This window comes from Condylura cristata, unplaced genomic scaffold (assembly GCF_000260355.1).
Source record: "Condylura cristata isolate star-nosed mole 26May11 unplaced genomic scaffold, ConCri1.0 scaffold00007, whole genome shotgun sequence".
Taxonomy (NCBI): domain Eukaryota; kingdom Metazoa; phylum Chordata; class Mammalia; order Eulipotyphla; family Talpidae; genus Condylura; species Condylura cristata.
Window position 1 is genome coordinate 35918718 of NW_004567108.1, and position 25976 is coordinate 35944693.

The window sequence follows — 25976 nt, forward strand, 5'->3', positions numbered from 1 at the left end:
GAAGCCAGAGTGGTGGTGGGGAGAAGACTCTAGAGAATACAGAAGAGAAACATCTCATTCTGGTAAGTTCCTCTCCTACCAGCCAGAAAATTCTGGCAGGTCCATGCAAGTTTAAGAACTACTCAACAAAAAAGTTGGGAAAGAGATTTCTTTCACAGGCTTAAGTAAAGAGTAATGGATACTCTTGGAGATGCTGAATCGATTTCATTAGCTTTTCTGTTCTTTCAGGTTAGAAGAGCATAGAAACTCAGAGGCCACTCAGTATCCACCAACCAACTAAAACTAACTCATAGGACACCAGCATCAAGTTGCGTGAGACACAAAGAGATTCAGCTTTTTAAAGAAAGAGGGTTTCACTCTGATCAGAAGTGTCCCTCTGGTCCGACTTGCTTGGAGGTAGCTGGACTGTGCATACCCTGAAGACCACAGCAGAAAATCATCCACCTCCTTCCCATCTCAGAGCCTTAATAAAGAATACTGGTGGGTAGTGATTACAAAACATCTGCTGTGAGAACTTTTTAAGAGAATGCTGGTCGTTGGCTGTGCTTTTATCAAATAAAACATTTTCAGGGAAAATGACAGTGTGCTGTAACTTGTGGTAGGTGATTCACATACCTGTATTTTGATCACATGCTTTTCTTGATCATGCAAAAATGATTTCCTAGCTTCAAATTCTTGCCAGAGTTGGGGTCCACAGCTTGTGGCTTGAAAGCGAAGAAGCATATCTTCAGAAGCAGACCACATTTTCTGACGAATGTAATCCACTGTTCTTTCCTCAATAATGTCCTGGGGCAAGAGATATTTCTTATGGTTACATTTCACACATCAGGTGAAAGGAGAATATAGAATAGCTTCTGGAAACTTTATCATTTAGGAAATGATGTGATGATAGCTCTTTCTGGCTTGGTTTAAAAAGAGATTTGATCAGAGCTGAAGAATGAACTAGCTTAGCTTCTCTCTAATGATATGGTTCTGGAATCCTTTGAACTTTGTGCTGAGATAGTATAAGAATGTGGTTGAATGATCTCAGTATTCGGAAGCAGAGATGGGCAGAAGAAGCTGGCAAGGACAGGTATGAGGCCTGAAGTATGGAGTATAACAGGGACAAGGATGATTACAGGAAGAATATCACTGCCTTGCCTCTCCCCTGGATTGCTGAGGAAGAGTAAAGCAATACACATGAGATCATTAGGGTTCTTCTCCCAGGAGAGTTGGAAGAGTTGGGAGAAAACTCCCAAAAAACTTAAAGGGAAAGTGAAGTTTTGAGGATAGATGAAAGGGAATGGGAGAAGAAAGGTAAGCCATACCATGGACATTTAGGGAACTCCAACTAGGTAAGAATGAAAGGAAGAAGGGGATTATGAAGTCATTATATGAATTTTGAACTGGGTTTACTTTTGTGTTCTTTGAAAGATGCAAGCAAAGACTGAGCTGACTTCCATGGCTGGTGCCTCTTATCCAGTACAAATGGAATCAATTGTTGGTTGGTGAAACATTTAAAAGTGAAATTATATAAAAGATGCATAAATACCTATAAGAGAAGATGTGTTGGTGTTCACTGCTTGTCTTGAAAAAATTTTATGTATATATAAAAAACACTACAGATCGTCTACTTTTTAATAGCCCTGAAATTGGGCACTCAATGTAAAATACCATCCCTAGGGCATCACTGGATACCACATGAGTAGTTTTGGCTTCGATGCTGCTTCTTCAGATGCTGCTTCTTCACAGTGTCATCCACCTTTCCAATCATAGCAAGTACTTTAAAAAATATTGTCCATAATTTCATATTGCAACCAATTTGCACTAATAATCCATTGCTACAAAGTTGTTTTCCTATAGGTTGTGGGAACTTTGGGCATTTGAAATTAGCTAATTAATTGCTTTCTTCACTCTCTTCTTGCCATTCAGGCTCTGGTGGCATTGCCAGCACCAGGCCACAGACTTTTCTCTGTGTTTCAGTAAATATGGAACTGCTGATTCTGTCCAAACTACTGCCACTCTCGATGTTGTTGACTTTGGACACTTCTGCAAGATCTTTTTATTTTTAATAGAACACAATTATTATTAGTATTTTCTCCTTAAATGCATTGCAATGTCCGGATCAAATTTCAATTTTCATCTTTTTTCACCAACTTTTGGTCTTAAGTCCAAAGCCCTCTTGGTGGACTTTCCGTCATGATGATTTGCCCCTGGAAGCATTGCTCACTTTTGAAAGGACCTATTTTTTCTGTGTTAAATTATGTCATTGTCTGTGTTTACAAAACTAGAGCAATGGGCACGCGATAAAGACCCTCCAAGATACTGGGGTCTGTGCCACAAACAATGCCAACAGTAGAGCAGTGGGAACAATACTAGACTTGAAAGTGGGAGCACTAGACAGAAGTCTGTTCATTGATGAAGTCTGTTAGTACAAGCTGCTTCAAGACTGTGTCTGAGGTTCACCCCCATCTAGAGAAAGGAAGGATAAAAAAGTGCTCTACCTTCATTCAAAGGATTATTTGGGGATCAAAATGATATAACAGTGCTTTGAAAAGTGAAACTCTATGCAAGGGGTTCTTGGCTCTGTTAATAAGTTTCAGGAAGGCTTATTTACCAAGGTTCACATTCTCCAAGTTATGTGTGGACAAACCAGTTCAGAAAAATTACCTTCAGTCACAATTTTCATCAGGCATCTTGTTACAAGGGCTAATTCTAACTTCACATTCCTTTGAGCTAACTCCTTCCTGTTTCTTCATGGCCCCCTGCAACCTCTCATGAAACAAAACCACCTCTTCACTCGTAGGTTCATGAAGAAGGCTATTCTGGCAATATCTGCTTTGCTCTCCTGCTGATAGCTAAGTCCCCATTCATTTTAGAAATCTGTACCAAGCCACTAGTCCTTATTTCCATGTGGCAAGAAAATATTCAGATCTATAAAAGCCAGGCTCACAGAGAGGCTGTTGCATTGAAAAACTTCTCTCTTTCCTTTAACTAGGGAGAGGAGAACTAGAACATGAAATGAAGTAACCCAGAACTGAAATTTAAAAGACTGCTTGGCCAGATTTTTCTTTACTTTTAAGATGCTTTTTATCTTTCTTTGTATACATTCACTCCTGTATGCCTGTGCACATAGAAATTACCCAATTTTGGGGAAGGAATTAGGAACAAAAAAGGACAAGACACTCACAGGGAAATAGCAGGTACTCTGGGAACTTAGACTAGCTTAGTATAAATGAGGGAAAATATTTAAACAAGAGATTCTAAATACGATTGTTCTAAATGAGTTTCTTTCCTCAGAGACCACAATCTGTTAGATATATTAACTAAAGCACCATTCCTAACATTAAGCGCAGATAAGTATGATTAAAATAGATTGTTAAAAAGGGTGGAGAGGGGATCAATAGCTTTTGAGTAGAAAAATCTGGTACAGCAAAGCTTTCACATACAAGTCAAGAATTAATTAAAAGTGGTCTTTAGGAGCTAAGGAAAAGTATTGATTCACTGGATCCTGTGTAAGTCTTGTTAGTGTATTCACAGACACATGGCTTATTTTTAAGATGATGGCTAATCTAAGATTTGCTTCAAGTACACTTAGCTGTGCTGTTTGCACTTGTATTAGAGTAGAAGCATATGCAGAGCTACACAATGAAGGTGTGTTAATTTCTCCCCTTTAGAAGAGGCAAACATTTAAGTTTAATGTCCTAGTTTTTGCCTAACTGTGTCCCTTATGCCCTATACCATCCTGGGGGTGGAAGCCCTGTCCAGGACTTTGTAGAAAAAAATGACACTTGATTTAAAAAGTGTCACATTGTGTTGGGGAGGGAGGAAAGAAATAATACATTTTGAGGCCTTCCCTGGTGGTGCAATGGGTTAAAATGCAGCACTGCAAGCTAGCAGCAGCAGCTTCAGTATGAGTTTGATCCTCGCCCTGGAGGTGACCACATGGCGCGGCAGACCTCTCCTGATTCGCCCGCCCGTTGTTCCTCTCAGCAGTGTACTTGGTGGATCTGCCTGTTCTGCTCCCCACTCTGTTTCTGGTGAATTCTCTCACCCCCTGCACCTCTGGCCTGTACCCCAGTTTGTATGCATAAGTAAATAAATCCTAAAAAAAAATACATTTTGAATAGGGACAACCAAGGAAGTTTCATCAAATGAGTGTTTTGTCAAAGAAAACCTGAAGACTGATGACTTGGGATAGCCTACCATAACAAATAAGATGCAAAAACTTTCTTCTCTCTGCTGTTTTGTGTTATTATGCTACTTTGGAAAAAAAATCTAATAGCAATCACATAGCAATCTAACTACAGTTCATGAAAACTTCACTGTACATTCAGCCTTCAAGTAAGTGTGTTTCTTCCAGCACTTTCATGATTCAAAAATGGAAAAGTGATCACACTTATTTTTACACAACAATGCTTTCCATTAAATGTCAGTGTCCTACCTCAATTTCTTTTGGCATGAGCCATGATTCTTTAGCCAGGTAAGGGTCAGGAGTCACCCAGGAGCTCTCTTTCGAGTTGACATTGTAATAGTATGGATATTTCTCCTGCAGATTGATTTTGAGCCAGGAACCTTCAGAAGTCACTAGAGAAAAAAAAGTTTGTTACACTCTAGAGATGAATACTGAAATTAATTTTTTTCAATATGAAAAATAATCTAATGAATATGTTCAGTGGTAGTTTCCTGCTAATACAAAGGAGAAGGAAAAGAGACAGGTGTCTCTGGATCCCACATTTTTTATGAGGATGACAGTAGTCAAAACTGGCCATTGCAATATCCACATATGAATGAGTGTGGCTGGGTTCCTATAAAATGGGGGTTAGTAAAAAGATGTGACAACCTAAGGAATCCTCTAAAAAACTATTAGAATAAATGAATTCAGCAAGGTTGCAAGATAAAACATCAATGTATAAAGGAAAATGTACACAAGAAAATCTGCATATGCTAATGTTTACAAGAAGCACTGTTCACAAATTAAGAGTGGGGAAAAATCCAAATTCCTTATGTTGATAAATGGCTAAATGAAATGTTTTTGGACACAAAAGGAAATAGTACATGCAACAGGATGGGCAAACTTTGAAAACATTATGCAAAGTAAAAGATATCAGTTCCACACATATATAATGTCCAGAATAGGCAAATACATAGAGACTAAGGTAGATAAGTGTTTTAACTGGTATAGAACTTTATTTTGGTATAGTGAAAATATTTTGGAATTAACTAGTAGCTTTGATTACACAGGTTGTGGATTATATTTCAATAAAAATTTAATTATATTTCTAGGTTCTAGCAACAAACAATCCCAAAATTAAAGTAACAGTTTTAACAGCATCAAAAATGATAAAATATGGAAAAATAGATTTAACAAAATAAATGCAAGCCTTTATAAGCTGCTACAAAATATTGTTGAAAGAATTACAGAAGTATTCATTAAAAGCAGAGACACCCCATATACATGAATTGGAAGACTTAATATTGTTAAGATGTAAAACTCTTCAAATTGATCTGTAGATTCAACACACCACTAATGAAGTTCCAGTGGTCTTGAAATGGCTAGAAAAGTAAATCAAAGGTACCCCCTCTAGGTTTCTGAATTGATACCTGGGGACATCTTGACACCATTCCTTATAACATGGCGCATGGGAAGGGTAGGCAGCAATTTTAGGAGAGAGAAGATTAAGGTTGGCCAGAATGGATTTGTAATTATGATGAATCATCCCTAGGAACTCAATCAATGTGTTAGTATAGCTGTGGGATTCCTTCTCCAGAAAAGATGTACTAGGGTCACTATAGCAACTCCCGAGAAAGAGACAGATGTGAAAGCAACAGAGAAGAGCTCAAGGGTGCCACATAAGAATGGCCAAAAGCCCTTCTCACATTTCACTGACAGGGAGTTTTCTGCTCAAGAGGGTGGAATCTCCAAGTAGGAAATATATCAGCCAAACATAAAAGTAAAGTACATAATTTCAGTAACATTAAAATATTTTTCTGGTCAGTTTCATATCTAAAATTATACAGTTTAGGGCCCTCCCTGGTGGCACAGCGGGTTAAAGCACAGCAATGAGAAGCTAAAACCACTTCTGCATGAGATCGATCCCCGCCTGCCCCAGAGGTGACCCACACACAGCGCGGCAGACCTCTCCTGATCCACCCGCTGCTCCCCTCAGCAGCGTACTTCATTCATCTGCCTGTTCTGCTCCCCACTGTGTCTCTGGTGAAGCCTCTCGCTGCCCCTGAGCCTCTGGCTTATACCCCAGTTCTGTGTGCATAAATAAATAAATCTTAAAAATAAATAAATAAAATTATACAGTTTAGTTTCTTAAACTGTATGATCTATGATGTGGCACAAACACCAGTCTGGAGTGGGGAAACACCTTGATTCTTAAGACTAAAACATAACAAGTGCTCAATAAAAATCTAAAGGAATGATCGATTATACGTGACAAAAATTAATCTCCTTCAGTTTTTCATTTTCTCTCTTTGTCCAAAATCTCATGAATGTGAGTTTCTAAATCTGAAAAATGAGTATTGAACTCCTATCAAAGAAACTTTCCAGAACTAGTATTTTATGATCTGCTGTTAGTGTGAATAGGCATAATAACGATTTGCCAAGGTATAGATCTAATCTTCTGGGGACCAACTCATTGCACACTTTTTCATTTTCAAAATTTCCCTATATTCCTAGTTATATTGTGCAAATATGTAAGTGTCTCAAAAGAAATTGAGAGATGGTTTACTGCTGCTTTATTTACAATTGGAAAGATATGGAATCAACCCAAATGCCCAAAAGTAGATGACTGGATTAAAAACATGTGGTACAAATACACAATAGAATATTACTCAGCGAACAACAACAACAAAAAAACCAAACACATGCAACATGGATGGAGCTGAAAGGGATGGAAGGGATCATGCTTAGTGAAATAAGCCAGAAAGAAAAGGAAGATACCAGATGGTGTCACTCAAAACAGAAGTATGAAGGACCAGGGGAGAAAATATTAATAATAATGAACAACTATATACCAGAGACATTTTATGGGAGTGGAGTGGGGAATGGGATCAAAAACAGTAGGGGGAGGGAAGTGCACTGGACTATGGAGATGGCAAATGGGTGATGTGGTGATGGGAATCCCACGGGGATTACAACTCAGATGGGAAAAGGCACAAAATGATGTAAAAACAAACTAATACATTATTTAAAAAAAAGAAGAAGAAAAAAATTGAGAGATATATTAATGTCAAAATCAGTTTGTATCACTGAAGGAATGAATCAGTTAGACTTATATAAAGCATATCTCCCTAAATATTCCATTTTCTCAATTCCTTGGTGATACCTTTGTTAAATTAATAACAGTTTTCAAATATTAAAAAAGAAAAGAAACATCTACACAATTTCCTTTACTGTAACAGTAACAATATATTTCAGAAATGTTCATTTGAAGTAACATTGTCTTAACATCAACAAATACAATACCAAAGAAATCATCATGCTCAAAATATTTAATTTATACTAAATGATTAAAAAGCTTACCGCTTTCAGATTTGTGTTCTTTTGCCTTCGCAAGAGCATTATAGTACCTATCAGCACATTCAGGGATTATGTTATTTTCATTAAAAGCTGGAGATTTCAAAGCAGACAAAATATCACTTCTTTTTTCATTTTCCAAACACTGATTAACATCAACGACCAGTGTAATCCCTTAGTAATGGAAACAAAAAAAAAAAGTTTCTGTTAGTGGGTATCACCTTCTACTTATTCTAGAAGTATGCACAGTCATAATTCAACCTTTCAGGAATGCTCTGGTATTAACTCTTTTTATGTTTTAATGGGATGTGCCACATATCTCTAAGACAGTAACCGACTCATCTATCAGTTTAGGTTATTAAAAAAGGGAAGATCACACAGCAAGAGAATCATTTATTAACAATCTTAACTTTTCCTAGTTCCTCTTTTGTTATTCTAAGGTACTAGGTTTTGTTCACTGTAGGATAATCTATGAAATGGGAAGAATGCACAACAGAAGACATACAGTCTTTATCAGTACTTGAGAAATAGCTTTATAAGATATTTATTACTAAATAAGCAAAATCCTATTTAAGCATGGAAATCTTGATACTCTCTTGTATAGTGTATTTTATGAGATGGTCATTAGAAACATAAATGTATGTTCTACAAAGGCCGTAGGCACAGATGGTAAATATGTACAATGGAGTCCAGAAACTTCATTCTGGAACCAATTAAGACTTAGAAAGCATTTTACATTACAAATTTCTGCTTCTCCTCATAAATAAAGCCACAGTGCATTTCTTGGTTGCCTAATGAGAGTTAACAGGATGAATTCTTTATTACCCACTTTAGTTTCAGGTAAAAATTTCTGAAACAAACCACAAACTACTATTTTTATAACCTATAAATGAACTAATTTAGAAATGCAGAACAAAAATCGTGGGAAGCATTAAAGATTAAAATACTTATTAGCAGAAAAAAATGATCTTAATAAAAAGAGAGAGAAAAGATGGGATTTCTCCTTTTGGTTGTTTTTAACCATACAAACAGTAAATGGTATATTGTTATCAACAAATTATGTTAATAGCTGCATACCACTATGAAGGCTGATAGGCAAGAAAAACAGTTGGGTTTTCAATAGCTTGGAGTCCTGCAAATCTGAAAAAGCATATGAATAAAGGAGAACTTTATAGCAAACTCCAAACTGTTATTGAACAAAAGGTATGTTCTTGTGCTTATGGAAGTAATGGGAACAGGTGAACTGTACCCTTTTTCCCAGTAATGAGATGAGGGTGTAGGATGAGAAAAAAGTGGCACTGATATTTGATGTTTGTGGTCTGAGACAAATGGAATGAACAAGTAAATAAAAAAAATTCTAGAGTGAATGACATGAGACAGTCAAGCCCAGTTAGATGCCTTTCCTTTAAAGGCAGGTATTAGAAAGCTCTATGTGTCTTGCATGTAGTAACATACTCTATCATGGAGTTTTCATGTGCAAGGACCGGGTACACAGGCTCACTTCCCAGTCAATGGAATCACTCCCTTATGTACCAGCCCTCACCTTAACAATACTTCCCATGAAAAGAAAAATGAAACAAATCTTGAAGAAAATGCTAACAGAATAGTCTCTATCCTGCTCATCATCATCCTGAGTTACCACAGTGTTTGGAAGCACTGCCAGAAGAGCCCTTCAAGTGATTAAGATTAGACTGTGCTGGGCCCTGCCTGGTGGCGCTACTGGTTAAAGTACAACACTGCAAGGCTAGCCGCTTCAGGGAGAGCTCGATCCCCAGCCAGGGAGCTGACCCACATGGTGCCACAGACCTCTCCTGTCTAACCCTGTGCTCCCCTCAGCAGTGCAGCCAGTCTGCCTTTTCTGCTCCCCTCAGCAGTGCAGCCAGTCTGCCTTTTCTGCTCTCCCCTCTGTCTCTGTCTCTGGTGAATTCTCTCTCCACCGCTGGCCTGTATCCCAGTCCTGCATGCATAAATAAATAAAGTCTTTAAAAACAAAGATTTGACTGTGCTATTAGACAGTGAGTGATCTTTCCAAAGTCTCTGAGATTCTCTGCTCCTCAACTACATTAAGTGCCTCAAACTCCTATGGTTTTTAGTTCTTTCTTCCTTCATCAAGTATTGCTTATTGCCCTCTGTTTCTGTGACAGGACAGGGCAGCCTAAGCACATAACCACCCTACAATGCGTAGTTTCTAATATGCTCTGAGCTAGGAAGAAAACTCAACATATTATCACTATGTCTAAGATTAAGGAAGTTCAAAGTGTCTGCCCAAGAAATCAGGTTTTGAGACATCTTGATCAACTGTAGGTGGTGGCTGATTTCCAGACGGTTGAAGAATACAGATAAATGACTTCCTGAAAGTTTCTGTAAGGAACAAATTAAGCAACCTCCTATAAATCTCCTAAGAGATTAACCCCCCCCCAAAAAAAAAACAACAAAGAGGTTTGTCTCACATTTTAAGCCATATACTAGCTAACTTTCTCTAGGCAAGCATTTGCAAAAGTGGTGAAATAACCCTTGGTGGTGGTGGGGGGGGGTGGCAAAAAATCTTTTATGCATATTGAGCACAGATCTACAGATCTATAAAATATATCTGTGGTATTAAAACTTCATGGTGAGGAGTGGGAGGAAAATGTCTACAAAGAGTCCTTCACAGGGAAATGCTGAAAGGTGTTCTAAGGAATCAGAGGCAGAGAAAAACTTGCTTTAAGCAAGATGCAGGCCCTTCCTGGTGGCACAACAGTTTAGGACGCAGCACCGCAAGCCAGCCGTAGCTGCTTTAGTGAGAGTTCGATACCCAGCCCCGGAGGTGATCCACATGCTGCTATACTTTGTGGATCTGCCTGTTTTGCTCCCCCCTCTGTCTCTGGTGAATCCTCTCACCACCCCTGCACTTCTGGCCTTTACCCCAGTTCTGTATGCATAAATAAATAAATCATAAAAAAAAAAAGCAAGATGCTCCAATGAAAATGAGCACTTTGCCAAGATGAAGGAGACCTGAGTTATTCTGCCCTTTCAAACCTTGCCTGTGGTGAAACATATGGGTTGATGCATTCTCTTTTATTGAATCACCTGGGAGTAGTTTTGGTGCTTATGATATGTGACCAGAATGTCTGTTTCAAGGATGTGAATGTTTTTAAAAGGTTAAATGCTGTGTTGATAAACTGGAAGATTCTCATGTCAATGTCACAATATAGATGAACTTATCCTCAGAACATCTTTTTGTTGTTACCCATCATGGAAGAAAGTATATGAATGCTTCTGAGGGAATGACAGAGGTAGAGACAGGATTTTAAATAGGCAAGTGTGAGACACAAAATCACACACACTGAGGAAACCTCTTACTTTCAGTCAAAGGAACTAGGAGTCTTGATATAAGAAACATAACCAACACAGTATTTGTGTCCAAATATAAAAAAAAAAGTGGAGTAAAAAGGTTTGTTCTCTAAGACTATAACCCTTTTAGGGGACTTCAATGCCTGTATTAGAATCTAATTTTAAAACAGTATTTCTTCAAGTAAGGCTAGCAGAGCAGGAGAAGGACAGCAAAGTATGCATAAATAGATAAATCTTAAATAAAGATTAGACTGTGCTGTTCGACAGTGAGTGATCGCTGGAGGGAGAACAATGGAGGAGGGTGGGACTCTTGGGGGCTGCCTGGTGGTGGGTGTGGTGTGGACACCTATGTCTGAAGAGGTATGAGCCTCTATCAATCACACACAGTTGTAAATCAATACTACCTCGTTATGATTTTAAAAATTCCTCCTATTAGGTATGAAATAAAACTTGTTAAAATTTAAAAAAAAAGTGTTTCTTCAAACTACAGCTGCCTTTAGTTCTGTATTTAAATTTAAAGCTCCTATCTACCCATCTCAATTTACTTTTTCTTCTTAAGGATTAGCGAGCTAGAATGGAAAGACTTTAAAGATCCTGAGGGTAGAAAAGTTCAGATTGGAGAGAGACGCATTTTTCCACTGTAAGGAAATAAAAAGCAGATGTTCATCACTTTGCCTCCAAAGTTTAAAAGTAGATCATGGGAGCAAGGCAAGGCCTCCCAATAGCACTCTATGACCTAATACAGGAGGGACTGTAACCAGACCCGAGTGATGGGCTAAAGGAAGACACTTGCAGGACCCTGTTTTAGTTTATGGAGGTTATTTTTATAGTATTACTGTATCAAATTTGAAGTTTTTCTAGACTGACGTACATTTTTGAACAATTCTATGAAAACACAGGCTAACGTACTTCTATCATTCGAGTCCATGTAGAGATGCTGCCAGTTTGCTGAGTTTCCTCTATTCCAATTACACATTCTGTACCTGGGCATAATCCCAGGGTGGATTTGGACCCACTAGATCCTATGAGAGTGAATTTGAGCTGAAACTTCATTGACCATCTGCCATCTATAACCCTCTACTCTGGCCACAGTGAGATTTGGGGTCCGCTCAGGGCCAATGTCTAGTAAGCCCCGTCAACTCTGATTATGTCTCTCCCCCCAGCACAGTCACCAGGGTTGAGACAGTTGGTCTCTTTGGGAAAAACCTGGAGAAAGATGCACACATTTTGGCATTACATTTGGTAGCATAGCAAAGCTCTTCCTCACAGGGACCTGGGCGTCTTTCAATTCAGTGGGCTCGGCTTCATAAAACTGGTCCAAGTCTGGAATTGAGAGGCCATGACTTTCTGCTTGCATGATTCAAGTTGCATTTCTGTTCACTTGACATCCAACTTTTCCAGTTGTACAAATCAAGTAAGAATTTAGTGGACTGTTTCGTGTCTAGACCAACTCCATGGGTCTCTGAGTCATTATTCTGAGTGTGGCTTTGATGTTGCTGTCCCTTACAGCAGTCACGCCCACTTGTTTTGTGGGGTTAAGTGCTTTCACCTGGCCTCTGCTGGGATGCCCTAAAGAGTCTGAACTTGCTGGCTTCTCCACAATTATAAGAGTCAGCTCCCTAAAATAAAAGTCTTTTTTTTCTCTCTCCATATACATGTATATGTAGACAGTGCGTATATCAATCACATATTTCTTAGAGAAACAGAATGACGTCTATAGTGCTATGCAGCACATACATGGAGAATCAAAATAGATTTTATATGAAGATGTTAATTATATTTATAAATTTTTATGTAAAATGATTTATTTTATATTAACATACAAATCATATACACAGTAAATTATATAGATTCTCTGGAAAACTGTAAAATGATGGCTAGCAGTGAGAAATGGTGTAGTTTTCTAAGAATCAGGATAAACTACAGAGAGCTTAGACACCCATTTTCTGCTTTCTGGATTTTGTTCCACAACATTCACAGATTTTGCTGGAGAAGAGTATCTGATCATTGACCACAGTAGAACCAATGCACTTATTTTTATAAATATGCATTTGTGAAATTGATAGGTTCAAATCCCAGAAATGAAAAACCAAATGATTTCCAAAATTATGTGAGTTAAAAATTCAGGCATATAACCAAATAAAGGCAAGACAAGCTGAGTCAGCAAAGGAGGTGAAAGCTTACATTCTTTTGCGTTGTTTCTGTTCATGTTGGCCTCATCGATTGCATGCTGAATCTCTTCCAGCCAAAGAACTTTAGAAGCATTCTCACTCTCCTAGGAATGTTAGAACAGAATAACAGAAAAAAAAAAAAAAAACAGTGAATAATGTATGGTATAAAAAGAACCGCTTTTCAGGGACCCTTTCATAACTTCCTCCAGCTCTTATGTAGCATTTCTCAAGCTACAGTATTTGTTACAAGCTGTCCCAGCTACAAATGAAATATTCCCAGATCCAACTAATCTTGCTTCTGCACAGTCACTCTGTTAGTCAGTTCCACCACCATCTCTCAACGGGACTGCAACACTGGTCTATAAGCTTCCACAGTTGCGGACTCTGCCCAGAACCACTACAAGTGGTCCTCTCCAGAGAACCAGACATCTAAAAGGGGTGTCTCATTACACTACTCTTCTTACCTCCCCACTATGGGATCTAGTGTAGGAACTTAGAACTCCCTTTCCAGGACTCTGGCTATCCAGTGACCCAGACCTGCTGGCCTCTCTGGCTTTCCCACCCATTTCTCTAACTCCCTCTCCAGACCTTCAGACCAGCCTCCTGACCGCCACACTCCACCGCTGCATAGCTCAGTTCTTTCAGTTCATTCAGTACTAAATTCAAATGCCACTATTCCCAAATACTTCTCTGGCTACTCTAGTCCAACACCTTCCCCCAATCTCTCAGTAACTGTGGTTCCCAAGGTACTCGAGAGCCATGGGGTATTTTAAATTTGGGGGAATCAAAATGATACTCGAATTTATTATCTACAGAGTCAGAAAGCAAACAAGACAAACAGCAGCATGGTGATTGCCTCCATGGAATAAACACTTTAGTAGGAGACACAGATTAACAAAAGATAATACAATGTGATCAGTGTGCTTAGGCACTATTAGCTGAAGACACATGACTAACCAAGAAGGGGTTAACTTTTGGTGGGAGGGTTGAGAGTTGCAGGAGCAGAAAAGACTAAGTAGCTAAAGATAGCTTAAGAAAGTAGTAGTAATGAAAAGATAATTCTTTTTACTACCTTTTATTTTTCATTACAATCTTGCTATAAATGGAGCTGGCAGATAATGTAAATAAATGGGACTTTCAGGGAGTCAATTTAATTTATAAAAAGCTGTCCAACATAATAAATAAATTCTGTTATCAGAAATCGAATATTTTCAAGGTCGATGACTGTATTCTATTGTAAAAAAATGAGAACATTTACCTATATGTGGGGTCATGTGTCATGTACTAAGTTTTAATTTAAAACTGTGATGAGCAAGAAGTAGTTGACTGCAGCCAAGGAGAACCAGCAACATCACTGAGGACTCATTTAGGTGGGGCCCAGAAAGAGAAATAACATTACCACTGTCTCTGGCAAGTTTCAACCCTATTTCCCTCAGAGGCTAATGCGAGATAATTTAAGGGGAAGGATTCTGAAAATGAGACACACTATGTCACTTTACCCTCATGTTCTGGCTAGCAGAGACAACTGCAGAAGGTTTTGTACGTGTGTCCGCTGTTATCTTTAGACCTTGCCACATGAGAACTGTTAGTAAGATTTTCATATGCTACTAAGGTTTTCTTGGGAGAATGAATGGGGAAGATTCAAAGAGGGAGCAAGATGGGAAGCTGAAGATTAAAAGGATGAAGAAACAGGAAAGAAGGTACTATTTTCTTTCTGTTTCCAAAACCAAAGAGAATCCAAATACCTGCCACATCACAGCTAAACATTAAGCTCCATATAAGTTCATTGATAACATGTCTTAATTTATTGAAGGGTATTTGGCTTCTTTCCTTATAACTTATCATTGTAGAAAATGACCCATACAAACTCTCATCCAGATGAAAAGTCACACCACTTCAATGCTAAAAGAATAGACTTATATACTAACCTAAGCAGTGATATTGCAAATCAGATCAATCTAAGTCAACAGTTCACATCACACATTGAACTAAAGGTGGCTAGGGTTAAACACAAAGCCAAGAGTTATATCAAATCCTATCATTGTAAGGTCCACGTTTCAATTGCAGTATATTTATAGGATGGCCATACTAACTTCCAGCTACACAATCAGGTTTCAACAAATGGGTTACAAATGATTACATGAATGAACAGAAAATAGACCACCTGCAAATCAAGTAATAAATTCCTCAATTTAATGACTCCTAGAATATTTTACTCAAAAAAATTCTCTTCAATATTTTGTGGGGTTTAGGTTATTATTGCTGCCATCTATAAGAGTATCCGATTACCATTTGTGCCATCATATCTTATGGCACTGAGGTATTAAACAAGGCTTTTGATTGTAAAACCCTTAGATTTATTTATCTATTCATACAGAACTGGAGTACAGGCCAGAGATGCGTAGGGTGAGAGGATTCACCAGAGACAGAGCCGGGAGCAGAACAGGCAGATCCACGAAGTACACTGCTGAGGGGAGCAGCGGGCGGGTCAGGAGAGGTCTGCCACGCCATGTGGTCACCTGCGGGGCAGGCGGGGATCGAACTCATGTGGAAGTGGCCTTAGCTTCTCAGTGCTGTGCTTTAACCCGCTGCGCCACCAGGGAGGGCCAGCTTTTGAAGTTTTACGTGAGATTTTTATTTTTGATTTTGGCCACAAGTTATAGGCAACAGGCTTGCTTGTCGGATTGTCTGGCTTAGTGTTTAACCTGTCATTTTATTAATCACAGGAAAATCTGCTGTAATGCAGGTTATTTTTACTAAATATTAAATCACATCCTCCATAATGTAACTACATAAAAGCTTACATGTTGTGAATGTATTTAACACCACTGCGTTGGAATAATAGGAGTCTTCCCTGCATTTCAATGTTGTATTATTATTTCAATTTAACCAGAGTTATTTGGAGATCTTCCCCACTAGCTATCTGACTCTGACACAAGCTATGCAATCTCTATCAACTGATATATTCCGGATAGAGATGGAAGTGCTCTGAAAAATCAGAATTTCCACGCTAACTTATGTTATGACCTCCCTTTTTTGTAATATCAAAATATTCTAAGCAACCATCAGCTTACAACAAGATTGCCTCAGCCTCATAAGGCGCTGCCTGGCTCAGGTGAGCAAGCACTGCCCAAGATAGGAAATTCCTCTAGAAAGCAAAAAATAATATTACAACTGGCTGATTAATAAAAACAATTATAACACAATCAATATTGTAAGACAAGGAAGTACTAGAACATGCTAAAAAATAAAGTTCTTTTACTGCCTGGACCAGAACCCAAATCTCTACTCTCTTAAGCTTTTACTGCTCAGTCTTTAAATGAGGAACCTTATTATCTCCCTTAGTGATTTATCTACCAGAAAACTCCTCCAGCCTAGTCTTGGACCTTACTTTACCTTCTTTCACACCTTCTCCTTGGCCCGCGACCTCACCTTACCCCCCTTCACATCTCCGGCCCAGTCTCCACCCTAGTCCTCAACTTTACTTTACCCTCTAAGATATCTCAATGAGAATGAAGATCATTAAATAGCATTTAAGGTTTAAAGGGACTTTATTTTAGCAAATCAACACTGTAGTAAATATAACAATGTTAGCCTTAAATTTTTTGAATTTATGTACCTATCTTTTTTTTTTTTAAAGATTTATATAATTTATTCATATAGAACTGGGGTACAGGCCAGAGATGCAGAGGGTGAGAGGATTCACCAGTGACAGAGTGGGGAGCAGAACAGGCAGATCAACAAAGTACACTGCTGAGGGGAGCAGCGGGTGGGTCGGGAGAGGTCTGCCACGCCATGTGGTCTCCATGCGGAAGTGACTTTAGCTTCTTGGTGCTGTGCTTTAACCTGCTGCGCCACCCGGGAGGGCCTATGTACCTATCTTAACTTTAATAGATTGATTTTAAGAATAATGAATGTTATATCTCAGCTAAAGGGCAATACGACCCTAAACTGTTCATAGAAAAAAAGATGATTGTAATCTCTCAGCCCAGTTCATGTGCTGATGTCATCCCACTGCTTGCTCCTAATGTGTAAAATAAACTTCTGCTAAAGGCAGAGCAGGAAGACTTGCACCCAACTCCAATTCCCGTGTCTTCCTCATTCCCCTTTCCCCTTTTTCTCCTTTCCCCTTTTTCTCCTTCCCCCCCCCTTTTTTAGGAATCTCTGCTTGCCGATGGCGCTCCCACCTTGAGACCCTGCCTGTTCTGCCCCCCCCCCCCCGATAATCTGTGATTGGGAACAAAGGGTCTCTACAGTAACTCTACAGAGTTACTGCATGCTTTTGAATATGTTCAGCTGTGGCAAAACAAAATGTTACACCAAGTTCTGGCTAACAATGATGACAAATTCAAATCAAAGTCACATTGATAGGGAGTTTTCAAAGGAATTAAGTGTTAAACACTTAAATAACGGTTACACCTCTTAAGCAACAACTTCTGAAATAATGTTGTCTTCCATGATAACTTATAATCATGTAACCAGTTTAAGAAGCTTTGAAATAGCTGAGAGGATAAAGAATAGTTTAACAACTCAATTATTCAATAGAAATTATACACTGAAACTTCATTTTTAAAATGGCTAAACATGGGATATAGGACAGATTCAAAACTAAACTCAGCATCTCATTTCAGCCATGTTCTGTAAAAGATGGCATGTTATCTACATTCTTTTCAATGCACATGATCACACTGGGTAGGAATTCGAGCATCTACTCAGAGCTACTACTCTGAGCTACTACTCTTCTCAGACCACTGAGGATCTGGAAGAGTTAAATGACTTTCTCTGGGGAAACAGAACATACTCAGAGGCTCTGGCTGAGTCATGCGGTCTAAGTGGAACATGAGTGCTGTCACACCCTTCCCATGAAGAGATCCTCAGCGAGCTTCCTGCCTGCACAGCACGGCAGAGCACGGGACAGCACACTTCTACAGAAAGCAGGCTGCCTTCGCGACTAACCTATGGAACTGAGGTGAACGTGTGATCCTTCTCATACACCTGAGAACGACTGAGAAACTGAACACAAGTCAGCAGGATGAAAACCCTCGTCTTTGCAGCTGTAGGAGCGATGCTTCTGTCCCTCACTTTGTGTCAAAGCGGTAAGCTCTTTTCTTGCCAGGGTAGATGAGGGTGCCTGGTTTGTGCTACTAAAGTCAACTGATTCTACTATTATTATGCTTACACACAAACTCCATCAAAATGGCAGAAACTGTTATTAATTATTACAAGGTGGAATCAAGGGAGTGAATACTTAGTTTGTTTACTCTAACCAAATCTTGTCAACAAACAAGTGGTCTCCTGATTCATACTTAAATTTGTGTCATAGTCAGATTTTAGTTCTCTATGTTTAGTCAAAGATCACTTTCCTCTGTGAGAAGTTTTGGGAGAAATCTGAATATTCCAGGAAGAGTGTGTGACCAATCTGTTTTTGATAAACAGCTAAGAAGTGAGTGTTTCTCAAATGAAATACCTTTTCTGATTTTCAAACTGATTCCCCCCCACCGTTATATAAGATTTTTTTCATTTTAGAAATGAGAGCTTCCAAATATTATTCAAGTCTAATGTATTTCCTGCTTCCCTCAACATAATGCTGGCCTGAAATCTTTGTCTTGTTCCAAAATTAACTAGTTTGGGATAAACTGTTAAACCCACAACTCTTACACTGCTAGGTCACACTCCAGTCAACAATGTTAGACGTTGGAGAACTTGGGGGGAGGGACAACAAGGGGAAAACAAACAAAAAACTGATGTCTGTAAGGAAATGTTGCTGGAAATTAATAGCTGGAACAGAGCTGCGGGTCGCAGCGGTATACTTTGGGATTTGTGAACAGGTAAGTGCGGGCTCTTCCTGGGACTGAATGAACCAAAATGCAACAGAGAGACTAGAGGTTTGTGGAGGCGGTTCCTTCAAGATGCTGGTAGAGTTTGATGGAAGTGAAAACGGAGAAAGTTTGAGGAACTAAAACAAACATTAGTTAATATGATGTCTTTGATAGGAGTTGGGGAGAAATGTGCAGGAAGAACCCATGATCTCACGGCTGAAGTCCTTTTGGATCAGTTTCTGTCTAAGATCCCTTCTGAGATTGAAAAACATTTCAGAAATATGCAAGTGGAAATCTGTATAAGGATTTCAAATAAACATTTAAAAAATGCAAATTTTTTCATCACTAATGCTGTTCTTCAGGAAACCAGGATCTAGGCATGGAAAACTTACTTATGCTGAACCAGAGCCAGAATTCTCATGGTAAACAGGAGCAAGACTTTTTCAGTCACTGCTGAGCATGTTCTCAGGAATGATGTCTTGCTTAATCACAGGAAATTTTCTCAAAACAGACACACTGTTTCAAGGGCTCTTTTTAAAAAATCAGATCCTAAAGGAAAAGAACATGTATTGTGCATCTTGAACTGCCACTTTTCCAGCTTTGTGCTTATCTTTAAAAGTTCTTCTCTTTAGTGATGTCAGCACTATCAGAACTTCCTCCAAATACAAAGGCGAGAAGGATTCCTGTAGCTGCACCCAAATGTCATACAATAGTACCTGCAAAGTTCTCATCCAAACAGAGACAGAAGAATGCTGCTTTGGATTTTGCTCTCCTGTCTTTCATCTGCCTTTCCTTGAGTGACACATGGGCACCTCCCTGTCCCTACCTGTCCAGGCAACACTCTCTCTCTGCATTACATGCTGAATTCTGTTCATGTAATACTTAGGGTTTAGGAAGGAGGCTTCAATTTCATCCACAGGTAAGCTGCTAGAGATTAAAGCCGGAAGAGAAACTGGCTTTGACTGAGAACCTGTTACTAAACACTACTCTCAAGTATTCAACAGGTAAGAATTCAGAGGTCATGTGCATTGATGTAACTGGAACAACAAAAACATTTAATAAGTATGAGGTTTATATTTGGCATTAAAGCCCAATTTAGGTAACATTCGACGTTTTGAGAGCCTACTCTCTACTTATGTCTAAGACTAATTTATAGAACAATTATATAGTGAGATACAGATTTGAGTATTAAGGTTAATTTTTTTGAAGTTATTCTTTCAAGAATTGGCATGCCCAGGAAATGCCCACTATTCATAGTATATAGTTGCTGGATCTAATTTTTCATTCCTAACTTCTTAGATCATCTTGTTGAGGTCATGTTCTGATTTTCTCCTCCTCTTCCTTAAAGTCAGGCATTTCTCCTAAAGTCTTCCTTTGGATTCTTTTTTCTGACATTCTCCCTTTGCATTTAGCCACTCCTATTAAATTTATACAGACTGAAAAATTCATGCCTCACATTTAGGCTTCTGGAATTTTAAACTCAGCACTTAAATCTTCCAACTTGCCATGGACCTTTTAATACAAACATCCTGCTGATAAGTCATTTCACAAAACCAAAAGCTGAGATTTAAGCTTCTCCCCATGCCAATTCCCTCGTTCCAATCTCCTCCTCCAAGTCATTTAGAATAGAAACCTCAAAGTCCTCATTGCCTTTCCCTAACTGCTGCCATAGCCAATCTGATGCCAAGTCCCTGTGAGTCTCCAGCATGAGTTTTGTGTTCTCATCTTCAACTTCCCTGTGCTAGTGCTGTGGCTCTGTAACTTGCCATTTAAGTCTGAGTGATTACAGTCACCTCCAAATCAGATCCCTTAACTGTTTAATCTATTCTCTACACTGTCGCCAAGGTCATCTTAAATAAAGTCAAATCATGGCTTTGTTTCCTATTGTTGCTTTAATAAATTACCCAAATTCCATTTTTGAAGGTCACAAGTGTAAAATTCAGCATTCTGGAAGTTCTGAGGGAATCTAACAGCTCTCTCTGACTTTGGCCCCCTCCCCTTTTTTTGTAAGGCCTTATGAGTATGTCTCCTACCTGCCAATCTAGGATACTCTCTCCATCTCAAGATCTTTATTCACAAATGCAAAGTCTTTCTTTCCCAGGCATTAGCTTGTGGAATCTTTGGAGGGGAGAAATTATTCTACCACAATGGTATTCTTCTATTCACAAATCTGTGTAAGTGTCAGCTGCACATCTAGAAGCAGGCCCATGAGTTCTTAGTTTAGATGTACTTTAGGGATTTGGCTGTAACATACTCTTCTGATTCTATTTCTAGGATATAGCTTATTAGTATGACATAATACATTTTTATAAATCTTCAAATCGAAGAAGAGACAACCGAGATGGAGTTTAAAATTTTCTACCACTGGCATGTAAATACACAATAAACATTTGCTGACTTAACTTATCTGACATTCCCAGAGCCTGTGTCAGTCACACTATGCTTTTGCCCGTTCATCATCTACTGGAATCTTGTTCCTCTATCGAGTTCCATGTCTTTTTGAACCTGGCTCATCTTTGATCACTTTCAACTTTTCCTTGGTATTGAGCGCGAACATCTAAATCTGCTATTACTTGAATGCCTGTATAGTCTGTCATGAGTGACACTGCCCTACAATGACCTGTGGCCTATTATTTTTGTTTCCTACAAAAGTATTATAAACTCAGGCCCTCTCTGGTGGCACAGCGGGTTAAAGCACAGCACTAAGAAGCTTAACCCACTTCCGCATGAGTTCGATCCTCTCCTGCCCCGGAGGAGATCCATATGGCGAGGCAGACCTCTCCTGACCCGCTCGCTGCTCCCCTCAGCAGTGTACTTCGTCGATCTGTCTGTTCTGCTCTCTGCTCTGTCTCTGGTGAATCCTCTCACCCTCCGCATCTCTGGCCTGTACCCCAGTTCTGTACGAATAAATAAATCTTTAAAAAAAAAGTATTATAAACTCTATAAGCATGTAACTGTCATCTAGTTTTTAGTCTTGTATGGGCTAGTATGGTGCTGGGGCAAATAATATATACTAAATATAGACCTGTTGATTACCAGATCTATAACCTTCTTTTAATATAAAAATGACTCTAAATTCCACAACTAACAGGAATTATGTAGAATAAGACATTTCATTTTACTATCTACTGGACCACAGATACGGTTAAGCAACAAATCATATATCAGTACATTTTTCAATTACAGGTATGGAAAATGATGGAGACAACCTGGTAAGGCCAACCATAACGATTAAAAACTACCGAGGAGTCCCCCAAAGTGACTTGGAAGAGATTCCTCCTTCTGCTATAGAAGGCTGGACAGAAATCACAACAGTAAAATTTAAGTGCCCTGAAGAAAGTGTTTCAAATATCCACGTGAATAATGATACCACAGAGTACCTGAGTAGCTCCTTAAGCACCAAGCTGATACCTGCCATCTACACCCTGGTATTTGTAGTAGGTGTGCCAGCCAACGTGGTGACCCTGTGGATGCTCTTCTTTCGGACCAGAGCCATCCGTATGACCATTTTCTATACCAACCTGGCCGTTGCAGATTTTCTATTTTGCATCACGCTGCCCTTCAAGGTTGTATACCATCTCAATGGAAACAACTGGTTATTTGGAGAAGTCATGTGCCGGATCACCACTGTCATCTTTTATGGCAACATGTACTGCTCCATTCTGCTCCTCGCCTGCATCAGCATCAACCGCTACCTAGCCATTGTGCATCCTTTCACGTACAGGGTGCTGCCCAAGCGCACCTATGCCACCCTCGCCTGTGGACTTGTGTGGACGACAGTTTTCTTATATATGTTGCCATTTTTCATGCTGAAGCAGGAATATTATCTTGTCCAGCAGGGCATCACAACCTGCCATGATGTCCACAACATATGCGAGTCTTCATCTTCCTTCCAACTCTACTACTTCATCTCCTTGGCATTCTTTGGATTCTTAGTTCCATTTGTGGTCATTATCTACTGCTACACAGCCATCATTCGGACACTTAACTCATATGACCATAGATGGTTACGGTATATTAAGGCGAGTCTCCTTGTTCTTGTGATTTTTACCATTTGCTTTGCACCAAGCAACATTATACTTATTATTCACCACGCTAACTACTATTATACCACCACTGATGGCTTGTACTTTATCTATCTCATAGCTTTGTGTCTCAGTAGCCTGAATAGTTGCCTAGATCCATTCTTTTATTTTCTCATGTCAAAAATCACAGATCACCCTACTTCTTACCTTACAATAGTGAAGTCATCATAGAGAATAAGGAAAGCTATTTGTGAAAACACACACATGTGCAGTCACACAATGTGGGGAACTGTAGTCTCTAGCTCCACTTTGGAGCTCCTGAGAAATAGTGCTTTCCAAAAGAAAGCATTACAGAACCAAATTAAAAAGTATGCTAGCAGTATTTTAAGAATATAAATGCAAGAGAAAAGCTATTACCATTATTTTTATAGTTAACTGACACTTCCATTTGCCTTACTGGTATTCAGTATTTCAAGCTTCTGTATCTCTCCATTTCCCCTTATTTATCTGGCTTCTAGATGATAAATGACTTCGAAGGAGACTAATGAGACAAAGACAAGGAGTCTGAATGGCAATAAATATTAAGATGTCAGTTTTTAATATTTAGCATCATTTCGAATGTTCTGCCTTTTTCAGCACTCATTCTGAGGGCTGCCATCTTCATGATGCCTGTCATCAGTGCACATCAACCCAGCCCCATGTTTGTCTCTTAACTACTTCCTCACAGCCAGCTTAGCCTCCATTTTCATGGACAAATTAATCTTCCTAAAGTGTCAGTTTGAATATATCACTCAAACCCCCCCAACTCAAAAACTCTCTTGGCTCCTCACTGCTTCTGGAATAAACTACACATCTGTAAGCTGGTATTCAGCATTATTTTTCTACTTTTACTTCCCAATAATCTTTCCTATAGTACAATACTAGCCAAGCCTCTGGCTTTGCTGTGATCTCAACTTCTCTTCTCTTTCTCCCTGCCACTAACTGGAAAGCTATTTCTAATATGTTTGCCTTAATTCTTTCCATCTCTTGAGGTTCTCCAAGGACCAGTTCTCCCTGATTCCAATCTAGATGTTTATTTTTTTCTCATTTGAACCTTCAAAGCTCTTCTTTTACTTTTATTATGGCACTTAAATACACTTCATTTATATACAGTTATTAATTTCATAAACATATGCTAAGGACCATGTAGAGAAAGGATGACTCCTTCTCCTTCTTTAGCTCCTTGTACTAACCCCATATACCAATTTTTCTCAGGGTCTGTAGGGTCCCGTTCAAATTCTGTATATCATGTGTCTGAATGCATGAATCCCCAAATAACTAAACAGCATGAAAGTCCATTACATTCACACTGAGAAGGCAGGGTTCTCTGTACATCATGGGATTTTATTTTTTGGTTGGGCATGTGAAAAAGAAACTAGAAATATAACTCAAGGTCATTTTGAAGTTTAAAATAAACTCCATTTTTATTCCTTAAACATAGCTTTCAATGGGGAAAAAGATTTTGTTAAATATCCAGACTATTCCTGTAGATAAATGACTTATTTTCCTTTCATTTAGGGGTTAGTTAAGAGGGGGAATACTAGCGCTTAAGAGCATGACGGACACAGGATCTAAATTTTCAAGTCTGTAGGAATTGGCATTGACCATAGGCTTTGTATTGAACATCAAAACAAACCACTTCAGATGTGTATTTTTGAGTGTGCAAGGCTTTCTGTTTTCAATGGACATGGGTTTTTTAAAAACATGCTTGGAAGAATCTGGAGAACAGACTGAAGATGAAAGAAGCCAGATGGAGAGCCAGAAGACCTGAGGGAGCCTCATGGAGCAGAGGAACATGTGAGGAAGCTGCACTTGTTTCTTGTTGGTCCTGGACTGGGTGAATCAGATGTGGGTGAGAGACCTGTGGGGAGGTTGACCATGGCAAATTTACCTTGATTTTGCTCTTTTCTCCCCAGATTGTCTGGCCATCTCAGACCCTTTTCTATGGGTCCCCTCTAAAAGGTGCTTTAGACTTGTGGCAGGCTTTCAGGCCTTGCTTTGGGCCCATCCCTTTTGATGGACTTTTACCCACGAGGGGATGGGTAACTTTGGATGTTTGATTTAGAAACTACATTATTTATCTTTCTGTATTGCACACTTAATTGTATTGAAGTTCCTTTCCATTAAAAAAATGCATATGGATACCCTTTCAAGTATGTGGCTTACATAATAAAAACAGGTTTGACACCAATAGCAAGAAAAAAATCTAAAATAAATTTCAAGATGACAAAAATATCAATGGAAGGAATTACAGTTTGGAAATGAAGTCATCATCTGCCACTTACACAAGGGCACATTTGAAATACTAGTAACAAAGACCAAGAGTCTTACCAACTTGCATCACTGTCCTGTCTTTGATAAAACTGAGTATCTCTCCATGAAGTTGTTATCCATTGTGACTTAAACAGAGTAAGTTACACTGAAAACCAGGAATGTAATTTTTTTTTCCTATTACTTTCCAAGGGTAGACCCCAGGAAGGCAAGGCACAGAAATGCTACCATTAAAACATGACTGGATATTTCAATGATCAAAACTGTGGAAGCTAAAAAATAAATACAGAGACTAACAAATAAAACAATCAGCCTGCTTTCAAAGGAAAGAGGATAGGCTAAAAAAATGAGCTTCAAAATTAAAGCATAGAGAAAGAAAACTATGTTTCTAAATAGACATTTAACTAACTCATATTTACTGCTTGGAATAGTGTTAGCTACTGACCACACAGTTTAAGCCCTAATTTTTTTTTTTGATAAGTTTATTTTTACATCATTTTGTACATTTTTCCCCCATCTCAATTGTAATCCCCGTGGGTTGCCCATCACCAAGTCACCCGTGTGCCATCACCATAATCCCGTTCCCTCCCCATCCCCCCGTTTTTGATCCCATTCCCCACTCCACCCCCACAAAATGTCTCTGGTATAAGGTTGTTCATTATTCTTGTTATTTTCTCGCCTGGTCCATTATACTCCTGCTATGAGTGAAACCATCTGGTATTTTTCTTTCTCTTTCTGGCTTATCTCACTAAGCATGATCTTTTCCAGCTCCATCCAAGTTGCTGCAAAAGACATGTGTTTCTCTTTTTTG

The 25976-nt window shown here is 38.9% G+C and overlaps 2 protein-coding genes across 2 annotated transcripts in view; one reads left to right on the forward strand and one right to left on the reverse strand.

Moving 5' to 3' along the window:
* Positions 1–25976, reverse strand: part of IQGAP2 (IQ motif containing GTPase activating protein 2) — a 249428-nt gene that overhangs the window by 51029 nt on the left and 172423 nt on the right. Inside the window, exons 14-17 of the mRNA XM_012721764.1 lie at positions 13025–13115; positions 7514–7681; positions 4424–4566; positions 616–786 (exon numbers count right to left, since the gene is read on the reverse strand). Coding sequence (XP_012577218.1) covers positions 616–786; positions 4424–4566; positions 7514–7681; positions 13025–13115 — 573 coding nt within the window. The remainder of the gene's footprint in view (positions 1–615; positions 787–4423; positions 4567–7513; positions 7682–13024; positions 13116–25976) is intronic.
* F2RL2 (coagulation factor II (thrombin) receptor-like 2) lies at positions 17908–24891 on the forward strand. The gene is made up of 2 exons (XM_012721852.1): positions 17908–18107; positions 22017–24891. The coding sequence occupies exons 1-2, from the start codon at positions 18044–18046 to the stop codon at positions 23084–23086; spliced, it is 1134 nt and encodes a 377-aa protein (XP_012577306.1). The 5' UTR covers positions 17908–18043; the 3' UTR covers positions 23087–24891.